General features: G+C 49.5%; 1 protein-coding gene across 9 annotated transcripts in view; it reads left to right on the top strand.

The window, feature by feature from the left end:
• Nucleotides 1-22,789, top strand: part of ARHGAP32 (Rho GTPase activating protein 32) — a 237,828-nt gene that overhangs the window by 189,727 nt on the left and 25,312 nt on the right. For all 9 annotated transcript variants that reach the window (XM_042034019.1, XM_042034020.1, XM_042034017.1 and 6 more), the window contains one exon: nucleotides 10,307-10,456. In XM_042034019.1, the coding sequence (XP_041889953.1) occupies nucleotides 10,307-10,456 (150 nt within the window). The remainder of the gene's footprint in view (nucleotides 1-10,306; nucleotides 10,457-22,789) is intronic.

The raw sequence follows: 22,789 nt of genomic DNA, 5'->3' as shown, positions 1-22,789 counted from the left end.
CTGTTTCCCTCTAATTAATCTCTGCCTTGCGGTTTGTATTCCTCCTTGCTCTACACTGGGCCCATAGTTGTAAACTGTTTTATTGGATTTGTTCTCGGGTCATGGGTGCGTAGCTGTTAAAGGGAGAGTCTTTCATGTCCAGGATGATTTGTGTGAGGATTCCCACCCAGATCCCAGCAGAAGAGGAATTCCAGCCTGCAGGCCCCCTTCACCCCGGCCCTGATCCTGGGGCTGCAGGGCTGGAGTTCAGTGCCTCCCTCTCAGATTTATACCTCCCTCCCAAAGAGGCAGCTGACAGAGGGGAACGTCTGCAATTTAAATTTCAATACATTTTTGCATATCACTTTATCTTTTTGTCTTCCCTCCCTCCCCAGACTGGCACATTCCTAAGCATTAATATTATTGATGCTGTTGTTAGGAGAAAGGGGCTTCCTATTTAAAACTGCCAGCCCTTTGTTTGCTGAAGCCCTGGGGCAGGGAATGCACACTCTGGAAAACAAAATTCCCAGGGAGAGACGTTACTGTGATCACAGTAGACACTTTGCAAGTAGCCATGGCTCGTCTGTTCATATTTGTTCAGAAAACCTCCTAAAAGCCATAGCCCATTTTAAGGACTAAATGCCCTGCAGGATCTGATTATTTGTGACAGAGAAGACAGGAGGCCTTCCCTTCCCTTTCCACTCTTCCCCGACCTCCTTTGTTCTGGGCACCACACAGGCGTGATAAAAGAGGCTCATTTGAAATCAAAGCCCTGCATTGGGAAGTGAAAGGAAAAGAATATAAAGCAGGCAAAACAATACATTATCTGCATTCCTAAGTCCTAAAAAGCAGATTTAATTCACCTCAAATCTCTAAACTATTAGGTCCAATTTTCACTTTCAGTGAAGTTTTTTACACTTCTTTAGCTGTGTAAGGAGGATGTATGTGAAAATATAATTTTTATCCTCTTTTAGCTATTGTATCCTTGTGCTGTGTAAAGTGAGTGTAATGTGAATGAAAATCATGGCCGTGGTCTTCAGTATCATTTATGTTTCCACTCCAGGTGAGTGGAAACTTTACTTCCAAAGGCAGAGTCATCTCAGGGCTTAATGCAGGGGTTAACAGCTAAAGTATGAACAGTTCAGGAAGTCGGGGCTCTAAGTAGAAGAACCAGAGCAGTATCAGTCTGAGAAGGATAGGTCACTGCAGTTAGGCAGTAACTGGCCTGGGCTGCAAACACTTGCCCTCAGGCCAGTGAGAGACGCAGTCTTTGGGAAGGGACTGGGAGAGCAGCAGGGATGTTAACCTGTCCTACTGGAAGTACCACCTACCTCAGGAGAGTCTGTACCCAAGGACTGGGGCAAAGGCTGTGCCATGGGCATTAGGAACAGCGAGGCAGTGTGCCTTGACCCGGGCCTCCTCCTGCTTCCAGAGGGATGGCTCATGCCCCTTCCCCATGGAATCAAAAGGGTTTGTTCCTTCTCAGTGCCTTCCCAAGGCCTTGCGTAAGAGCAAACACCCTCTCGCTGTGGGATCGGGCTCCATCTGCCAAACTCCTCATTCCTCCACTTGTGTTGTTTGTTGATTCCTGTCAGATCCTTTTCCATCGCTCGCCTCCTCCCACCGGCCCGGGCTGGAGGAGCACGGTGCTGCCGTCACTCCGGCCATCCCGGCCCGGCTGATGCCACACTCCTGTTGGAATGGCTGGGGAAGGCTCCGGGCTGCCTGCCTGTGTCCAGAGCGCTTGGTGTGATGCAGGGTTGGCTCGTGTTGCTGTCAAGTTTTTGGAAGCTCTCCTGCAGCGCTGCTGCCACTCGCAGGAATCGCGTGGGCGAGGCTCAGCCGAGCTGCAGCTCCGCGGGGCTGTTGGGAAGCGTTTTAATCAGGGAAGGAGCTGCACAGAGCACGGCTGGGCTGCGAATGAGGCAGAGCAAAGGCACTTCGCCTTCAAGAGGCTGTAAGTTTGAGAACAGTCAGCTCTTGACTTCCATGAGGCCGTGGCCGCTGGAGCCAGGAAAAAAAGTGTTTGGTTTAGATTGTCTTAAAGGGAGGTTGAGGTTCCACCTCATGGAATCATGTATGGATAGCTAGCGGCTCCAGTCAGCTCCAGCAGGGAATGTGTGGCATTGCCATCACCATCTCCCTGTGGATCACATTCCTGATGGTGATGACTGGTGAGTTGGAGAAGCTTCTGGCAGAGATGACCCTGCTCTGGTGTCAAGGTGACATCTTGTCTCTTGAGTGCTCTTCCATTTCTCCCTGATTTGCAGGTGTCTGGAGAGTTATCCAGCACAGGGCCCTGGTTGTTGATGTTGATGTTTACCTTGGTCATCCTGAACGCTGCTGCCCCAGCTGAGGTTCCAGAAATTCCTTTAACCAATAGCACCCTTCATGGACCACATCAGAACAACCTTTGGGGTTGTCCTGAAATTGGATTTCTTCTCAAACCATGCAAATTGTGTATCAGAGATACCCTCAGGTTACAGCGTCACATTCTCTTCAGTGGGAATGAAGGGTTGCACAGAGGCTCATTTTGGTGTCAGATCTCCCATCTTTGGGTGTCAAACCCTGAGATGCCAAAGTGAACGTGGTGGGAGGCTGACACCATGTCCCTGATGGGCAGATCTGGTGTTCAGTTCTGCCTGTGATAGTTACCTGAGTCAGAACAGCCTTTTTAAAGGATCCTGAGTCTCCAGGGTAGGCGAGATAAGCAAAAGGACTGCATTAAGCTCTGCTGGAACACAGAGATTTAGCTAGAATGAAAGAGAAAAAAGGCATTTCAAGTGTCTCTCTGGATATTTTTTTCCTAGCTCTGTTTCCCAATTTGCTCCTCTTGTCTCCCAGTTTCGCTGCTGGCCCTGTGACCTCTTTGTGTCACCTGAGCTGCTGACCCCACTGTCACATGTGCTAAATCTCTATTGGTGTGTTTTCAGCTCCCACTCCTTTTCCAGTTTGGGCCTCTAATAATTGGTTTCCTTTGCACTACAGCCCCATCCATCATTATTTCCTCCCCCAGTTACCTGTCCCAGCCTGTCCCTGCTGCATTATCACTGGCACTCTGTTAGTCAGCGCTGCTGGTTTTTTCCCCAATACAATTCAAATTTGGTAACAGAATTAATAGATTGACCTTGCTAGCCCTTGAACATTTGAAACCTCTCTGATGTCTCCGTTAGCCTTCAGCTGCATAGATAACTGATTTGTATCTCCTGGCAGTGTCCCACTGCCCTGGGACAGGTGTGCTGTCCTTCAGGGATTAATTCGAAGATGCCCTGGGGTCTGTTTGTTCAGGAGGTCAGGTTGTATCATCTTAGGGCTCCTTTATGGTCTTAGATTCTGGTCAAAGACCTGTCATGTCTTAAAGCTGGAAAATAGCACAGATTTCTTGGAGTAAGACATAGGTGGATAGACTTTTGCATCTGACTAACCTGGTGGTTGTCATTCTTAAGCCATTACAAATACTCAAAAAATTTGGCAGAAGAACAAGGAAAGAGGTTTTGCTGTTGTACATTAGCTCCTGGTTCATGTCTGTGTATTCTCATGGCCAGAAAGAAACTTCTCCAGGCAGTTCACACTATGGATGATCCTCGTGCCTGTCATTACAGACAGGTGATTTTAGTTAAATGAAAGTAGCCTTCATGCTGGTAGCTTCTGGATTTGCAGTGTCTGTCTCTGGCAGAGGAATGACCACACCCAGATGCTGCAGAAGGTGAAGGAATTGTGTGAGTTGCCAGGCTGGTGGATCTCTGGTGCCAGATGTTCCTGTGCTGTCCAAGAGGAGCCAACCTGAGCCAAGGGCTGCTGTTGGCAGGGGTGGGGAATAGCTGGAGTTGTGCTGAGGTCATTGCCCAGACACTGCCCAAAGGATGGCTGCAGGAGCCTGGGCAGATGCAGGAGATGCAGCTTCCTTATTACTGGGCTTTGTAAATTAACAGCACCAGCTCTTATCAATGACCTACTTTACTCTTCCATGTGTGTGGGGCTCTCATGGTAGCTGGAAATCTGTCCTTATCTTGGCTGATTCTTGTCTTCACAGTTAATTTGAATGGTTTTTATCAAATGACACTGAAATGAATCACCTTTAACATATTTCTTCGCTTCAGAGCCCAACCTTAACTGATGGCAGCCTGGCACAAGGGAGATGCTGCAGCATCAGAAAATACACATTTATTTTGCTCTTGTTTATGGCAAATCAGTCAGTACACATTTATGAAAGTTATTGGAGATAGATATTTTTAGACTCTCATATCTGTGGAATTTTAAATTATCTCTTGAAAATCTTTATGCCTGCTGAAGGAGCCCAGTATAGAGATTAGTGAGGTTATTGCTGTGTTGGTTGGTCCTTCTTCAAACCCAGCATCCTGTTCAAGGACTAAGGGATGGTGCTTGGTGGTGCGTGGTTCCACATTCTGCTTGGGGTTTTTAGGGCTGTGTAAATGAGCTTCCAAAATAGAATGTGCTGTGGCAGGAGGGAAGGAGGAAAATGTCTTGTTGCTAAGGAACATGACAGAGAACTGGGAGATGTGACTCAGTTCTTGGCTTGGCATCGCTTCTCCTCGGTGAGATGTGGGTCTGCAGAGCGGGTTTTTCCAAGTGTGAGGGGATGGATATCGGGTAGATTGGCTGATGTTTTCAGGAGGGGTTGGGATAACTGATGCTGTGTGGGGACCCAGCTGACCTCGCTCCGCTCCCACCCTTCAGTGTGATCCTGAGTGTGCAGAATCAGGATTGCAGGAAATGTGTGGCAAAACCCCACTTTCTCATCTCCTGATTCCTGGTGCTGCTCTTTCTTCAGAAGAGTCTGTTGCTTCTCCTTCTCTCCCCGCAGCAGTTTAATTTTAGAAGAGAATGGCTCTGGAGGGACTAATAGCCTGGAAAAATTTTTGCCTGGTTTGCTGTAAATCTCCCTTCAGAGAGGATGGATTTCACTTTTGTTTTGTAATGCCTTTCTTTATTACATTCCCACACCTTTTTGCATCCTTGATTTTGTGCCTGCCAGTGCAGTTTGTTTATGGCCGTGGAGCTCTGCAGCCACATGTGTTGTTGTTGCTTTGGTCTGAGAACCAGGCTCCCCTCACAGCGGGGGCCAGCTGGGTGCTGTGACCTGTAAAGTCCCTGGGAAAAACAGAAACAAACAGGCTGCCCATGTGCTGGGAATGGGGGTCAGCAAACACCCTCCAAGATTTTTCTCTTAGAGTCCCAAGTTTGCTAACCCTGCATCGGGAAATGTGTTGCTGTGACCCTGGGAAGGGGATTTTGTCAAACACCAAATACTCATGCTACCAACAGGGAATGGGACAGGTGCTCTTTGTTTGGAGCAGGGGCTTGTTTTCCCTTGGCAAAGGCTGATGAGGCTGCAGGGAACAGACAGAGGGCTTGGGAAACAGGCAGGGAGTTTGGGATGGTGTCCTGGAGGAAGCTGCCATTGCCCTGGATGGGGCTTGGAGCAGCCTGGTCTAGTGGAAGGTGCCCATGGCAGGAGTGTGGAACAAGATGAGGTTAAAGGTCCCTTCCAACCCAAACCACTCTGGGATTCTGTGGTTAGAATCTGCTGCCGGGTCACCATTTGCCTGGATGTCCCCTGACCTTTGGGACATGCTGGGAGATGCTGTCCTGCTGCAGGGTTGGCTGGATTGTGTTTTGTTTTCAAGCCTTTGTCTCACAGGGTTTTTCTTGCTGAGCAGAACAAATCTGGGGACACAGTAAGGCTGTGCTTGTTAAAAGGTTCCTTCCTGTTTGGTCTCCATGATCCAAAGCCAAGGAATCTGAAGGAGCCAGTGCTCTTTGCCATCCTACCTTTCCTTCTGTTGGCAGCACTTAAATGTTGCAGTGGTCTTGGGAAGGATTTTATGGCCAGACATCACCTGTGGAGTTTGGGCTGATGCATGTGGTGGTGTTGGACTGTGCTGTGAATCCCAAATAACTTGAATCCCGAATGAATCCATGGAGCACAGGAGGGATCAGGACCAGGGGGAGCAGGTCAGTTCTGAGTTGTCTCACCTGGGCTGGCTCAGCTCTGCCCTAAGAGCATCAGGGGCAGCAGATTATTCCTAATCCAGGTCACAGTGGTGGCTCAGCTCAGCCTCAGGGAACAGTGTGGGGACACTCAGCAGTGCCACCATGGGCTGAGCTCAGAGGAAGGCTCAGGAGTCCTCAGCGTATCCCAGGGGATCCCTGTGGGCTTCCAGCAGTTCCTGAAGTAAGCCAGGAGGGCAAGTTGTGCTGACCAAGAGCATGGAGCTGATGAAGAGCTGAGGGCTGGCACAGCTCTCCAGTAAAGCTGCAGAAAGCATGTCGTGAAGGGCCTGAGGGTGAACAAGCCCTGCTTTTAATGAAGTAGTGGTTATTTAATAGCTTTTGCCAGTGTCAGGGGGCCTCACTTGCACCACCCAAGCTGGTGGTGTAACAACAACAGCACTGCCTGATCCATAAATGTTCCTGGGGGAGGGACTGGGCAGCTTCCCAAAGCCACAATGAGCTACCTGGCACAAGGATTCCTTCTCCTTCCCCCCTTTCCACTGTGTAAAGGCTTTGGCCAGCACAGTTACGACAGCAAAGGGGGAGAGATTTTTTTCTTGCTCCTAATTGACACATTTGTGCCAGCAAAACTTCAGAAGTGGTCCAGACTCAGGTGGGGTTTTTCAGTTGGGTTTCATTTGGGGACTTTCGCAGCCAGGCTCTCTCCACTGGATGGAGAATTTCTCTTTACTTCTTCAGGCCAGGATGTTAAGCCAAATCTGCCTTTCTGAGGAAAAGCAGCCCTTGCTCCTTCTAGGAAAGTCTCTGTTTCTTGGTAAACAAAGTGTTTTATCGTGGTTAAGTCTGAGGTGGAAAGTAATATGGATAAGTGTTGGAATTTTTGTTTAGTTTGGTTCGGCTTTCAGTTGGTAACTCAGAGCACAGCAACCATTTAAAATTGTCTGTAAGTAATTCTGGTTCCCGAATTTATTTCTATGCACACCTCGTGTGGAGACCCAAGCTGTGAGTGAGTCAGCTCTATTATGTCCCTGCTTTATTAGTGGGACCGTAATGGTAGGGAAGGGTTAATTCTTTTATCCATGTCTGCTTAGTTTGTAACACTTGTAGATTTGTTTCAGGTCTAAACCCTGTGCCTTGATTCCCTGGTTCTCCTGCAGTCATCAATTCTGGGTGCAGAACAGCTGCTGGGGCTGCTGCTGTCACTGTCACCTGTGGGGCAGAAAAGCTTTGGGATGGGTGTTTTGGAGCAGGAAACATGGATTCTGCAGCATTCCTGGCAGCTTTTGGCATTGGTTATCCAGAGCCTGGATCTGCTGTGCTGCATTCATCTAAACCAGGATGCAGCAGGAATGAGTCCCTCGGGATGCACTGCTGGTTCGAGGGTCGGTGATGCCAGAGGATGATGGGGGATCTCACCTTTGCTGCTGCTGCTGCAGGAGGTGGCTCCCACAGCTCAGGAGCAGAGCTCAGCCCTCTCAGACACCTACCTGCTTTTGTTCTCCATAATAACCTGTCAGCAGGGAGATGACTGCTTGGATTTTCTTGCTGTTGCTCTCCCCCACCCAGCAGAAGCCCGAGTGAATCATTCCTGTGTGTGTACAGCCTTCAGAGCTGGGTTCAGCCTCGAAGAGGCTCTGCAGAGCAGGCAGGGATCCGGGGTGAGCAGAGCAGGCTCTGTGTGACCAAGGAGCCGTGCAAATGCTTCCACAGGCTGGGGATGAGGGAATTTCCAGTGGCTGAACCTGCCCTCGCAGAGTCCTTGGCTGCTGCACCACTTCTCTGTGGCAGGGAGTTTGTGGGAGTCTGCTTAATGGTGCAGAAAGCAGGACAATTATTTTAACCTGCACTGAGTGGCTTAAAGGCAGAGCAGATTTATTATGTTTTAAAAACTCAGGTCATTTTTGTGGTTGGTGATGCCAATACCAAGCCAAGTACATCTTTAGACCATGGAAGTGCATCCATTGCATTTTTTTTCCTGGTTTTAGTGCTGAGGTGACACCCAAAAGCCACTTGTTGATCTGCATTAGTAGTAGAATTTCTTTGGGACTAGAATTGGATGCATTTTTCTCCATTTAAAATCCATTCTCTGATGGGCTTGTTTTTCATTGTCAAGCAAGGTACATAGGATACAGAGTGTGAAGTGATTCAGATGAATACACGCGCATTAATGATTGCTTTTTTTGGATTAGTAGGTGCTCTGCTTGCCTGTTGTAAAAGCATCTGTCTCAGGTCTCTCACCTCCAGTGGTGTCACCACAGCAGCCCGAGGGTGCTAACCTTGGAAATTCCACACTAGTCAGGATGAGACTGTCTCCATTTATCCTTGAGCTGGGCTGATAGGAGGTGATAAATGAGCCCTTGTTTTCCTGTGATGATGGATACAACCAAACCCCATCCTAACTTTGGCAGGTCAGCACAATCTGTTCCTTTATTGCGTGCAATTAAAAACCCCATCAAACTGCAAACACTCCTTTAATTAAAGCCCCCACAGCCACAGTTTGTCATGCTCAAGGCTCCTGTGGTTGTTAAATGATTTGGATTTGATTGCCAAGGATGCAGATGTGGGGGTTTGATGGGGATTTTAGTATTTCAGGTATTCAGGTGGTGCTGAGGATCAGTTTGGTGTTGTGCTGCTAAAGGGACTTTGTGCAGAAGGAGAAATTTGCTTTCCTCACATCAGTACACATTTGTTAAGGTCACTGGAATCAGGTTTATTATATATATAAATATATCAAGTTTATTATATATATCAGTAGAGGGACTGTGTCAGTGTCTGGTGAAATGGAAGGAGAAATACTCAGCTGTGTGAAGGGATTAAATCCTGAAGCACTGTGTGGTGGAACCACGATCGTGGGACAAGGTTTTCCACGTTCCGTGGTTGAAGAACTCCCCTGGGTGAAGCAGTGCTCATCCATCTCTGCTTTGCTGAGTCCCAGTTTCAGGGCTGCTCTCTGTATTTCACATTTCTTTTGGCAGCAGAGGTGACACTGAAGGGATGGACCTTTGTCCCCAGGGGTCTTGGCTGCTTTGGAAGGTGTTACTCTGCTGATGTTTGATTGCAGCATTTGTGGGATTAATGCAGGTGGAATACACGGTTGTTGTTTTTCCTGCCTGGCATGAGAGGGAGGAGCAGGGGAGGGAGATTGCTGCTGCAGGAGCCTTTACAACTTCTCGAGCTTCAAAGGCCTCCTCACAAAGCAGGGCCCTTTGTACCCAGTGGTTTGTTCCCTTCAGCAGAGCTCTTCTGTTGAATTAAACTGCTTTTAAATCGTGTACACAATGGCACTTTTGTTGGGGAGGCTCCGAGGGCCTCTGGAGGAACATTGACATTCCAGGGCATTGTTCTGCTCCCATTCAACCTGGGCCCGGGCTCTCCTCTCAGGGCCAGGTCACTGCTGTCACCGACTGCTCTCCTTTGCCTTCCTCTCCACTCCTGAGCAGGTGGTTTTAGCAGAGGGACCAGAGTTTCTCCAGCACAGCCCAGAGAGACAGAGCAGGAGGTTGGAGGGTGGCTCCTGAGCCACGTCCTCCTCTCTTTGGAGGCTGCTTGTGTTAATTCTGGAGGGGATAAACTGCATCTCTTCAATCAGCTGCCTTAGTTGTCTGTTCAGTGGGCTGGGTGCTGGAGTCCCCATCCCTGGAGGTGTCCAGGGGACACCTGGATGTGGCGCTCAGTGCTCTGGGCAGGGTGACAAGGTGGGGATTGGGCACAGCTTGGATTCGATGGTCTTGGAGGGCTTTTCCAACCTCAGTGACTCCGTGGTTCTATGTTTTTATTTTGTGATGGCTGGAGAAGATCAGGGAATTGCTGAGGCCCTGGGGTGGTGCCTGTGCAGGGGCGGTGAGGCCCTGGTGTGCTGGGAGGGCAGGTTGGGCTCTCAGGGAGCTACACCTGCTCAGCCTCAGGGATTATAGTCAGCCCTTTGTTCTGGAGGGGCCTCAGAGCAGAATGAGGGCCAGTCACAAAGCTTTATTTCTGTGTGTGGGTTACCCACTGATTTGCACAGCAGATTACCAGATTTCTCAGCTGAGCCTCATTCCCTTTGCCAGAGATGAAGTTGCCCTCCCAGGTGCTGCCCACCATCAGCCTTTCAGGTCGCTCCCGCCTGAAGCTGCTCTGCAGAGAAATGTCTCTGTGTTAGTCCTTCCATTCCAGCTGGCTCCTGGTGACTCTGCACTAGCCAAGGGTTGGGACAAAAGCCAAGTCTCTGCTTAGTGTTGAACCTTGGAAAATCTGTTCCTGTAAATAATTGATATTAACGTTACTACAGTTCTTACGTGCTCTGTAGAACGAGTTCTGCTCAGTGGCTGCCAGATCAGGAATGAATTGGTTGTTTTGCTGTCTCGTGCAGTGTCAAAGAAGCACGGGAAGCTCATCACCTTCCTCCGGACATTCATGAAGTCGCGCCCAACGAAACAGAAACTGAAACAGCGGGGGATCCTCAAGGAAAGGGTGTTTGGCTGTGACCTGGGGGAGCACCTGCTCAACTCTGGCCATGACGGTAAGAAACAACCTGCTCCTGGGTTCTTCCTCTGTTGGGAGTTTGTCAGGGTGATCGTAGCTGTTCAGGGTTCGTGCTGGGGGGCAAATGCGTGGTACAGATCCGTGGCTGAAAGGGAAACTGAGCCTAATAAGATGCAAACATCGTGCTTTGACGTGGGAAGCATTGTGGTTTGATGTGGGAGCACTGAAGGTGGCTGCAACTCCTGCAGATGGGTTTTCAACCTCTTCACATCTTCAAATAAATATTTTTTTTGCAGGTATATAAGTTTTATGTGTATGTCAGCATCAGTGATTGATGAACAGGCATGTTAAACCCCCACATTCTCTAACTCAGTACCTTTGTATGATTCTAGCACAATTTGCAGTGTAAATCCTTCATCTGCCTTTTCCTTGGATTTCACAGAATTTACAGGAATTAACCGGATATTGTGTTTCCTCACAGCTTACTTTCCCTCTCTGTTCATTCTGTCTCCCTTTGGGTCCCTTTTCTCTCCCCATCAGCAGCTCAGGGAGGCAGAGGAGAAAACCTCTCCATTCCAAGAAAAAAATCACACAATTGTTACCAACACGAACTCTGATTTCACGGGCTCTTTCCTGCCCTTTCCCTGTGCCACCTCCAGCCCAGGTTCCTGCAGTGCTGAGGAGCAGCCAGAGCACTCAGATGCTGTCCCAGGGCCCCAGCCAGGGCTGTTCCCGTTGGGAGCCCACACCGAGGGATGTTTGGGAATGCAGCCTGGAATGGAGCCTGGTGGTTTGCCCAGGAGTTGAGGCCATCAGGAAAGCAGTGATGGGATCTGTTGGGTGGCTTTGCAGCAGATCCTTTGTGCCAGAGTTGTCCATCTGATGTCTCCCAGCTTTTGTGTGCAGGTAGAGGGAGAAGTGACAGGATGTGTGGGGCAGGAAGGGAGTTTCTCTGTTAAAGTTGTTTTCAGTGAGTCTTCAGACTCCTTGTTCATCCAAGTGCCTTTAGAAAAAGGGCTGGCAAAGGGCAGGGAGCCATTTCTTGTTCTTTTTCCAGCTGAGTTGGTTGGTAACCACTATGTGCACTCCCTCACCTGACAGAAAAGTGTTCACTACCAGCTGGTGCAGAATGTGTGCTTGTCCTTATGAAATCAGGCCAGTGGCAAGGCTCGTTAGCCTAATTGGAACCAGTAGAGATCTTTATTGGGGCTTGAAAAGCACCAGAGATGGTTTGGAGTCAGGAACAGACAGTGACCCATGTGGAGCTGCATCAGGGGTAGGTAATTCACACACCGGGTGGCTCTGGAGCTGGTTTTATGTGCATGCTGTGGGAGCACCCTTGGAGGGCAGGAACTGTGCCAGCAGAGTGAGCTCATGAATGGGAAGGAGAGAATTCCCTCTCATCCCCAGCCCTCCTCCTGGCTGTTTTCGTTAGGCACATGTCAGCGATGGCCAAAGCTTTTCCCTGCCCTCTGCGCTGACTTCTTCCCCTGGCTTCAAGGGGTGGTTTATGTAGCATTCAGAGACACATCCTGAGCTGAACTAAACTGCTTTAACTCCACTGGAGGTTCTTGTTTGACAGTCTCTGGGAGCTCTGTCCTTTCCTGGTCGCTCCCCACTACCCCACACAATGGGGTGACACTGACTGGGCTGTGCTAACGAGGTCCCTCAGCTCAGGAGTCACCAGCTGCTTTCACCCTTGATTTAATAACCCTTTCCTAACTCCCTGGAGTGAAGCAGATCCAATTTGAGTGTTGCCCATAGGGGCATGGCTCCGTTTCCCACAGCAGGATTGTTGTTTTCCATGTGATTCAGCTCCCTGACCTGTATTCCAAGTGACGTAATCCCCAGAATGGGGCTTGTGGAGACGTTTCTGGGTCCCTGCGAGTAGAGCTCTGTGCATGCACAGCATTTTAAGATTCCCTCCTCCTGTAGCATTACTGTGGCTCAGTCATGGAGCCTCTTGCAGTGCTGGCCTACTGAAAGGGGCCTGAGGTGAATTAAAGAAGCTCCTTCTCACAGTCAGAACATCAAGTGCTTTTTCCAGGAGCTCAGAGCACGCTCTGGCTGAAGTGTGTGTGTGGCACCTGCTGATGACACTTTGGGATCACAGCCTGCAACATCTGAGTTCAGAAGAACAAAAAGAACCCAATACATTCATTGATTTGTTTAAGCTCATGTTAGTTTTGTTGGGTCAATGTCCAACCCCCAAAAATATTTATCAGGGCTGAAGGAGTAAATGCCGCTGTCCCCAGTGACTGCAGTGAGTGACAAGGCATCATGTGCACCTCAAAAATGCAATATTGAACCAAACTGGAGTTATGCTAAGAAGCTTTGTGAAGCTGACAAATTCTCAAGAATTTGCTTAGAAACAACACGAGCAGCCCCAATTCTGTAGTTATGAGTCTCTGAAACTGGGCTTAGTTTTAGTGAGTGGGAAGTGGAACGAGAGAATCAAAGGGCTAAGGACAAAAACTGCAGTAAATGTAACATTTTTGTAATAAACCCTGCGCTGAGGCAGCTGGCTCAGATTGCTTAGCCAGGAGAAGAGTGTGTTTGCTGTGCACCCAGAGGGGGTTTACAAACACAGAGGAGATGTTTCACTGACTGCAGTACCTTGTCTTTCTGTGGGCTCAGCAAGTAATCCCTCGCTCTGGGTCTGCTGAGCTGCTGTAGGAAGGAGGATAAATCTGCCATGGGATGCACAGGAGGAAAGTGATGCAGGAATGTGCCCTGGTTTGCTGTTAGGGAGCAGGAGCCCTGGGATGCCATCCTGCAAAGCTCCACGTGCAGCACTTGCCAAGTCCTGGTCTAGCAGAGCATTTGTCGTGGTTATCTGAGTTTTTGGGATGGTCCTGTGCCAAGGCTGTGCTCTCCCTGCTGGAAGGAGCCTCCCAGGCTGGCGGGACAGAACCTGCAGCTCTATAGATCAGGATATGATACGGCTGTGCCCAGGTTTCTCCCTAGGGAACGGTGTCTGGGGAAGGCAGAGGAGTGCAGGAACAGGCTGGTGGTGCTGCTGCCCTGGGAGGAGGTGGCTTGTCATTTCCCTGAGTGTCCTGTGTGGGTCTGAGCAGAAACACTGAGCAGCTGCAGGGAGGGAGGTGAGGATTTAACAAGTGTTTACAGTAACAGTGTGAGGGATGAGCAGTGCACCCTAAAACCCTCCTGTGTTCCTGGTGATTCATGGGGGGGGTTGTGGTGAGTGCTGGGCAGTGTCCCGGGGGTTGGGTTTGGTGTGTTTGCTTTTCAGTTGCACTTTGGTTTGTGCTGACACTCTGAGCTGGCCAAACAGTGCTGGAGCCCTTCCAGGGTAGGAGTTACCCCTCCACGAGGTGCCAGGCAGTCCTTCCCCAAAGGCCCTGGGAGGTGAGGGGAAGGAAGCGTTGCTGTCCGGTCTCTTTGGTGAGGTTCTGAGTCATGGGCACATCACAGGATTATTTTTCAAAGTCATCTGTGCTCCAAGCTGCTTGGAAAAGAGGGAATTGGGAGCCACGTGACTCCTGGGCATGGGGCTGGGTATGCATGGGTGTGTTGCTTCCAGTGAAAGTCTCAGCAGGGTGTCCTTTTCTTCTCTCTTGTCACATGTCAGCACTGAATGATGGGCTGGGACCTGCAGGAGTAAAACCAGTTTTGATACGAGGGATTTTGGATTTCTCTGTTGGCAGAGCCTGTTGTAATGCTCCCTTCAAGTATGTTGGTTTGCACAGTATTTCTCCAGTCAGCTCCAGACACCCCGTGGAGCCTGCTTGAAGAGTCCTGTCTGCATCCCATCCAGTGCCTTACTCATCTCTTGGCTCCTGCTGGGCTTGGGATACTTCCCTGCCAGGGAAGCGTCTCTTGGCAGCAGACCAGGCTCAGCAGGGAGTTGCTGTTTCTCCATCACCCTTAGAAATGCTCCCAGTTGGGTTGGTGCAGTTGCCACCTGCCTTGCTGGTTTCTTTTACAACTTCACAGGGTATTCTGAACTGGGAGAGACCACCAGGATCATCTGGTCCAGCTCCTGGCCCTGCACAGACACCCGAAAATCCCACCCTGGGCACCCCTGGCAGCGCTGTCCAAACGCTCCTGGAGCTCTGGCAGCCTCAGGGCCGTGCCCATTCCCTGGGGAGCCTGGGCAGTGCCCAGCACCCTCTGGGGGACGAACCTTTCCCTGATACCAGTGTAAACCTGTCCTGACACAGCTCCAGCCATCCCCTGTGTCCTGTCACAATTTCATGGAGCTGAGAGATACAGCACATCCACCCCAGTCCCTGACTCCTGAAGGGACCTTGTTCTTATTCCCTTTGTAGGCAGAGATTCTTTTTTTTTCCCCCAAGTTTTTCTCTCTTGAAAGAAACGAAATAGAACTTAAATTTAGCCCGACCCCAATTAGCAGGATTGTGCTGGCAGAGGACGTTTGTGAAGTGTGGGAGCTGGTGGAGTGCTGCATTGCAGCAGCTGCACTGTGCCCTGGATCCTGCCTCGGAATGTTTGGCCAGGGAGCTCCCCACGGCTCCTGGGGTGGGAGTGAGGGGGAGCGTGGTGCTGGGCTGCAGGAGAGGCAGGGCTCGGCGAGCTGGGCATGGTCCTGAGGCGCTGATGGATCAACAAGGGGTTGGATGGAGCCACAATGCCCACGGAGAGCCCAGGCAGAGCTGGGGCTCCGTGTGGTGGGATGGGTCAGCGCAGGCCAGGGTGGGTCAGCACCCAGCAGGAAGGGTCAGCACTCACCAGGAAAAAGCTCACTTTGCCGTTCTGGGAGTGGGGGACTCCTGAGCTTCAGCACTGAGGGGTTACTTTCCAATATACATTTTATTCAAACACTGCTGGGCATCGTGTGCTGCGCTTGCTTGGGCTGCAGAGCATGGGGACACCATTTGTTCTGCCAAGCCAGCAGTGTTCCTGTCACCTGTCACTTGTTGAGAGTGACCCTTTCTCCCTTAGCAGTTGGACTGAAGCACAGGCCAGCCCTGGGGTCCCCCAGTGAGGTGGTGTCAAGGATTCAGCTCCAGAGACAATCCATCATACAAACAGCTGGATCCACAGAGGATTTTGTAGGCTAAAGGCAAATGGCATTTTTTGTACCTCTTTATGCCTTTGTCACATTCATACATCATCAGCTTCCACCACTGGAAAAGATATATTCACAAATGGAATTTTTAATTGACAAGTTTCCCATAGTGAAGGATCTATACATAATTTTTATATTTTTATAAAATACCCACGCTGTGTGGTCAGCAGGAAGAGGCACTGGCTTGCTGCTGAAGATGTAAATGCCTACAAAAGACAGAGTTCACTAACACGCCTGATCTTGCTCTGTGTCCTTCCTGTTCTTCCAGTTTGCCACATTTATTCTGAATTAATTTGGACAGGTGGGTAGAATTAAATAAAAAATAAAAATGGAAGAGAGTAGCAGAAAACAGCAGATAGGGCATCTGCATCCCTTTATGTACTGGGCAGGAGCAGCAAGGGTTTGCCAGGGGTGCTTTTATTCTCCTGTGCTGGTTCTGATGCTCTTCAGAAAGGTCTGTAGCAGCACCCTAGGGTTTCTGGTGACATCACGGCTTGTTTGGGGTCCTCTGTAGTTATCCATCCCTTGGAGCCATCCCCTACCTGCAGCTGGATGATGTATTTGCCTCTGATGGTAATTGATGGCAGATTTGGGTATAGAGAGAGCTGTTGCCAGAACACAAACACAAGGAATGGGGTCTTCGCAGCCTCTTGGCTGGGATCTCAGAAAGCCTGGTTGCCCTTAGCCTGAGCACAGGTTTGGCAGTCTGTGTCACCCCTTTGGCTCCTGGTATTGATGTGAGGAGCCCCTTCAACCAGCTCAGAATTGTCGTTATAATCTGCCTGCCTGGCTTGGAATCTCTGTCATCCTGAAGGAAGCTTTGATTGGGAGTTCAGGACAGCTGAGTCTTACAGATAAAGTAATTCCAGTTTTCTTGCTTTTTTAACTCCCAAGAGGGTAAATGTAACCAGTTCCCACTCCCTGTTATTGCTGTCCCTGTCCGTGGCAGGGATGGGACTGAGGGAGCTTTAAGGTCCCTTCCAACCTGAACCTTTCTGGGATTCAGTGTTCTGATGACCATGGGGAAATCCCTGCTCGTGATGGCCTGGCTTTGCTCTAAGGATTTTCTCTTCAGAGAGACTTTGGAACATTTGCAGAGCTTCCACGTGAAATAGATCCTCAGTTTTTACCTGCAGCTCCCATGGAGTTCTGTGGCAGCTCAGCAGCCTGGCCTGTGATTCCCAGGTATGTTTGGAATTGTTATTGAATGCTGGCAGCCACATCAATGGGTTTGTTCAGGCAATAACAACTTGTTCCTGTACAAAGGTTTATTGAAGTGTTGGTTGTGTGTGACGTGCGTGTGACATTTCCCTCAAAGCAGTGACGTGGGCCACGGCCGTTCCAGCAGGGTGAGGGAATGTTGGCTCTGGATGAGGCTGGAGGTTGTGTTAGATGTGCTCACTCTGGGAATGAACCCTTGGGGCTTTTTTGTGCTTTCAGGAGGTATTTTCAGAGTATCCAAGCTGACAAGTTTGGATGTGAACTGAAAAGTTTCAAACCTCCCAGTAGGTTCAGTTCAAGTTTTCCTTCTGGCTCTATTTTTAAGCATTTATATGCCTAAAGCAGTTCGTGATTAGGACACAAATCTGAGTTCTAAAGTTTTTGTTTGCAGTTCTCTTTTCTACTGAGACATTTCTTGTGTGACTTTGGCAAGTCCCTTAAAGTAGGGCCTGTCTCCTTTACACTTGTAATCCACGCAGGTGGGGATGTCTGGAGGTGATTCACCTTGTCTACCCTATTACAGGTGTTTTTTTAAAATGGGGATCCTAACTTCTCCATTGGCACAGCAGGAAAAATAATGCATCCTTACTCATCCAGTAATTTCTGTAATGCTCTCCTGGATATCTGGGCTTGGCTGTTTATATACAGAGCTGCAGCTCACAAATCAGGGGTGGATCTTTGTTTCCTGACAAGGCCACCTAACTGGGGCCACTGGAAATCCTCCTGCTCTGCCTGCCTCGGTGGTGTTTGTGTGTCTATAAACAGTTTCCTGTCATGCACTGAAGGAATGCTGGCCTGTCTCAGCATTGTCACTTGCACCTGAGTCCCTGTTGTGCACAGCCCTGTGCACGCATGGTGTAAATGGGGGGAAAGAGGTTTTAAAGTGGTGTTCTGGGGCAGGAGTTCTGTGGAGCTGTTGTGGCTTCACAACCTCTGAGCTCCCAGGTGATCTTAGCCATCCCCTTCCCTCCATCCTGCTGTCCCTTTTTTAATTGAATTGGCAATATATTGAAACCAGGCAGCCTCAAACATGCCAAAACCAGTTTCCTTTCAGTATTTCCTGATTTATAGTAATCAATATAGTAATTCAAAATCCATCTCCAGAGGACTGGGGCAGTCAATGTCCATGGCTGCACTCAGAGTTCTGGCCCTGAGCTGTCTCTACCAGAAATTTTTGGCTTTGGGGAATTTGTTTGTTATCTCTCATTCCATCTCCAGGCTTGTACAATCAAACTAATAACCTGTACCTGCCCCCAAGGTGCCACAAGGTAAATTCCTAATACCCAGGAGGTACTTGGAAGATTAGGAGTGGGATATAAATATCAAATAGTATTTATCCAAGTGCCAGCACAGGTTGGCATGTGACATCCAGTTGTGAATGTGTATGGGAATTAAGTAAATTTCCCTGTGTGTTCCCCCTGTATTTATTGTGTTCCTTGGTTGGGTTTCCCAAATCCAAACATTTCTGATGTTGAACTGTGACAAGCCGGAGTGTTTTAGGTGCCTGAAGTCCTCCTGGATGTGGCATTGAGTGTCTCGTGTGGCATCAAAGGTGGATCCAGCAGCCTGGAAAAAAAGGGAATAGTTGACCCAAAATGGAGATGAGTAGAGAACTCCCCTTGCTGCAGATGTGTTCCCTGCTGCACAAACTAACTGGACACAACTTGATACTTTCAAAGGCCGAGAGTTTTGAGCTATTTTGGGCACATTTCCAACCACAATAGGCACTGTTATTGCTTCACCATCTGCCCTCCTGCTGGAACTCGAGATTATTGGGTATGGGGTCAGCATTACAAAGGGGTACATGGGATCCCTGTGGAGAATGCCTTGTTTGGGGGGACATCCCTGGGGTTGCTGAGCGGGGAGCACAAGCCTTTGCTGTTAAAAAAGACCCAGTTTGTCTCTCCCCTTCTCTCTCACCCTGTCTGCAGCTGCGAGGGGAGAATTCTTTGTGCCTGAGTGACCCTGAGGACAGCCGGGAGTTGAAAATTAATTTGCATTTCGAAACACTACAGCTGTGGGGGGAACAAACATGAGGAACAATGTCACAGTCAAGTACAGGAATTGCTTGTGCTCTTACCCTGCTGCTCTTAGCACGGGGAGAACATTTCCCCCCTCTCAATTTATTGTAGGGTCCAGCACATTGGCCAAATCTGAGGTATTGTTGGATATTAGGAGAAATTCCTTCACTGAAGGGGTTGTCAAGCATTGGAACTGCTCAGGCTGCCCAGGGATTTAAAAGCTGTGGGGTTGTGGCACTTGGGGATATGGTTCAGCCATGGCAGTGCTGGGAGAGCAGCTGGACTCAATCTTAGAGGCTTTTCCAACCTGAATGATTCTGTGACATTTTGCATTAAAACCAATTAAACCCAAACCCTGGGAACTGGTGGGTGCAGCCTGGGCTAGGGATTGGCTGTACAACATCTCCATCATGGATAATGGGCAGTGAGGGCCCCCTGGCAGCCCTCAGGTTCCAGGCTGTCCTGGCACAGCCACGGGAACATTGCTGATCTGCCAGGACCTGACAGACGTGGCTATCGACCTGCCCTGCCTGATGCAGCCCAGGGGGATTTATGTTCCCCAGGCCTGAGCTTTGCACTTTGCTTTTGCACAGCCCTGGCTGAGCTGCCATAAAAGCCAATTCCAGGCTGAGGAAGCAGAGTCCGGTGCCGATCCCTCTGCGAGCGCTGCGTGGATCAGGGACCCAGCTCAGGGGTTATGGTCCACTCTGCCGTGGTTGCACCTTCCCAAGTGCAAAAGTCACACTCCAGATAACAACTGTGTGTGTGTGACCAGGAGCTGGGGCAGCTCGGACTTTGTACCACTCATCACCAGTGTGGATAATTGAAATGTGGTTCACGGCTTGGAAATGAGGGACAGGGAATTGAAGAATCACAGAATCCCAGGCTGGTTTGGGTTGGAAGGGACCTCAAATTGCACCCAGTCCCACCCCCTTCCTTCCCCACACCTTCCACTAGACCAGGGTGCTCCAATCCCTGTCCAACCTGGCCTTGAGCACCTTGAAGGACAGAAGGTGTCTGTCTGGTTGCTCTTGTATTTCTCTTGGTGATTCGAACATGAGGACAGGGATTTAGGAATGAGACAAAAGTCCAGAGAAAAGAGTCTTTTAGAGTTTGATGTTCTTCTGAATGTGCAGGGGGCTGGCGCCTGTGGAATGACACGTGCAGGTACAATACTGTATGACAGGGAACAATAAAGAGAAAATCCTTAACCTCTCTCCTCTGCTGCTTTACACCTTTTTGGAACCTTCACTCTAAGGTGGAGGGAAGAGCTTCAAAAATGAGAAGTTTGAAAGTCACAGGCTGAAATATTACAGGGTTTTTACTGTTTTGGTTTTTTTTAAGGAAATACTTGGACAGTTTTTTGGAAAATGGCCTTGATGATCTTAGAGGTCTTTTCCAACCTGAATGGTTCTAAAATTGAGTTAAAGTAGGAAATTACTGGAGTAAAAACAACTGTATTTTCTTCAAGAGAGGATATTCCTTGTTAGGTTTTTACATAATCCTGCATTAATGGCAAGGGATTTGGGATTTATTGGCTAATTCCAGATGCCTGGAAGTTGTCAGTCTGGGCCAGGCACAGAATTCCAAGAAAGGGGCTCATGCTGCTGCAGTGGCACCGTTTGTGCTGTGCTGGGTGTCCTTGGGGTGCTTTTCCCCTGCCTCTGCCTGTCCTTCCCAGCTGTTCCCAAAGGAGCCTGGAATGCCAGGGGTGAGCTCCTCCACCTGCGTTTTATCTGGTGGCTGATTGTTGCAGTTTCTACCCTGGTGGCTCAGAACAGCCTTTAACCTTCTGTTACCCAGAAGGACCCCATACCCAGTGTGCTCCCCAAGGCTGCTGGCACTGGGTGCTGCTTGTCACCTCTGCTGAGGTGGAGCTGAGGGCAGTCGGTGTTCCTGGATGCTGAGCTCCCTTGTGGGTTTGCTACGTGTGGAATTCAGTGAGGAGCAGCATTTCAGGTGCTCTGGGCCATTGTCCATCCCCAGGGCCTGGCCCATGGGACCTGCACCCCACTGCTGTGTTTTGGGAAAACGCCAGTGCCAGAGGGGGGCTTGGTCGGAGGCCTCGTGCCCTGGGCTGAACAAACACTTCTGGTTCCAGTAATGTGCTAAGAAAATAAAATAAAACACAACACAAGCAAGCCTCCCAAAGCCCAGGGAGGGAACATTACAAAAGATTTAAAAAAAAAACCCCACCCAACAAGATGATAGGAAGGGAAATGTGAGGATGAATCAAAATGTTTTTCAGAATGAAAACCATAAAACTTCTGCTTCCTCTTGATGGCAGAGAATTAAGCAGTTAACGAGCCCTTGGAGATGCAATAAACCTTTCAAACCAGCTGAGAGATGCTCAGGAAGGAGTTGAATGAATTCCTTTGGCTGCTGTGATGATGAAATGTGCTGGGGTCCCCTTTGGTGAGGCATCCACATTTCCAGCCCTTTGCACTTTATCTCCTGGAACCACCTGGTACTGGAGATAGCGGAGGGAAGGAGGAGAGGTGATTGTTTCTGGAATGGGAGGAGTGTCCACTGCAGAGCTGGCTGTTCCCAGGCAGCACCTGGCAGGGTCTGAGCTGCTTGCAGCTGAAGCAGTGACTTCCTGCAGGGAGGGTTTCTGGACTCACTGGCTGAAGACCCCACAGCTCAGAAAAGGACTAAAATCCAGCTTAGGATCAGTGATTTTTGTTACTTGCCTGGGAATGTGGCACTGGAAAGGGCTGTGTGCTCGGCTGGAGGACCCAGCCCCAGTTCTGGGCTCAGAGATTCTCTGACCCAGTTCCCTGGATGGGGCTGCAGGAGCGCACTGAGTGTCATCCTGTGCTCGCTCACTCGCTCCCTCCTCCTGCCTTTCCCAAAGCTCCTGGGCATTGCCAGGAGCCACATGCTGGCCCAGGTGGGCCTTTATGGCTCTTCATGCAAACCACGTGTGCCATCGAGTCTGGTGTAATTGCAGGAACCCACAGTAATTAACTGCCATTAGCAGAACTTTAGTGTTGCTGCTGTTACATCCTGCGAGAGGAAATCTGTGTCTGTTCCCTGCTGGGATGAGGCTGAGGTACCTGTGATGCCTTGAGGCCACCTAAAAACAGAGACTCGACAGGAGTAAGGGAGCAAAGCAGGTTTTTTATTTGAAAGGCCTTCAAAGATACCCCTGGGGAGCCAGAGGCCACTGCCCACATGGACCCCAGGTCACGAGTTCTTCACACTTTTATAGGTTTGGTTCATTTGCATATCAGGGTTAATTCTCCAATTAAAGCTTCAGTTAATGATGTCGTTTCCCCAAGCTTGCCCCCCCTCCCCCCCTTTAGAGGCTTTGGTTTACACATTTTGGGCCTCCTGGGTGTCCCTGGAGAGCAGGCCCAGAGAGGCTTTGTTATGTCTGCCTGGCACGAGAGAGCAGAAGTGAACAGGCTCCAAGAAACTCCAGAGTTACACACTGGGCAGTGCAGGATTTGAAAAGTAAGAAAATTAAAACCTAAGGCATCACCTGTCTGGTTCAAACCTGGGTTGTGGTTTGGGATCTAGAAGCCAAAATCAGTTCCTGAACCAAGAAGTTCACCTGCAGGGGAGGGATTTCTGCAGCAGATGGACACAGGTACCCGACAGAGTCACAGTGTGGTGTCAGGAGCTGCTCTAGGTGATGGTCAGGGCACACTTGACATTTGCAAAATTAAGTCTTGGGTTGTCGTCCTGTCATCCTGCCTTTTCCTTCTGAGGGAACAGTCACTGTTCCCTCCATGTGTGGATGTACATCCCTAAAATGGGTATTCAGCCAAAGGCTGGGGATTCAAAGGGCAGAGGGAGGTTAAACACACACCCGATGGCCAGGTGTCATCTTCGTTCAGAAACTGAAAAGTGAAGTCACCACTTCAGCAAAGGGCCCTCAGGTACAATTTTAACCCTCCTTGGATTTCGGTTCCTTCTCCAACCGTGCAGAATTCCCCCAAAATATCCTTGGTGCTGGTATGGTATATTTAGCTTAAAGAACAGATCATCCTGGTAACCAGACGAGGAAATGCCTGGAACAAGCCTGGGGGGATCTTTTCAGGGTGTATTAATTATTCTCACTGTACCC

The sequence above is a fragment of the Corvus kubaryi genome, unplaced genomic scaffold (assembly GCF_017639235.1).
Source record: "Corvus kubaryi isolate FWS band 111438036 unplaced genomic scaffold, C.kubaryi_AGA036_p1.0 37367, whole genome shotgun sequence".
Taxonomy (NCBI): Eukaryota; Metazoa; Chordata; class Aves; order Passeriformes; family Corvidae; genus Corvus; species Corvus kubaryi.
Note: the sequence above shows the minus strand (reverse complement) of the source record. Positions and strands in the feature narration are given on the sequence as shown.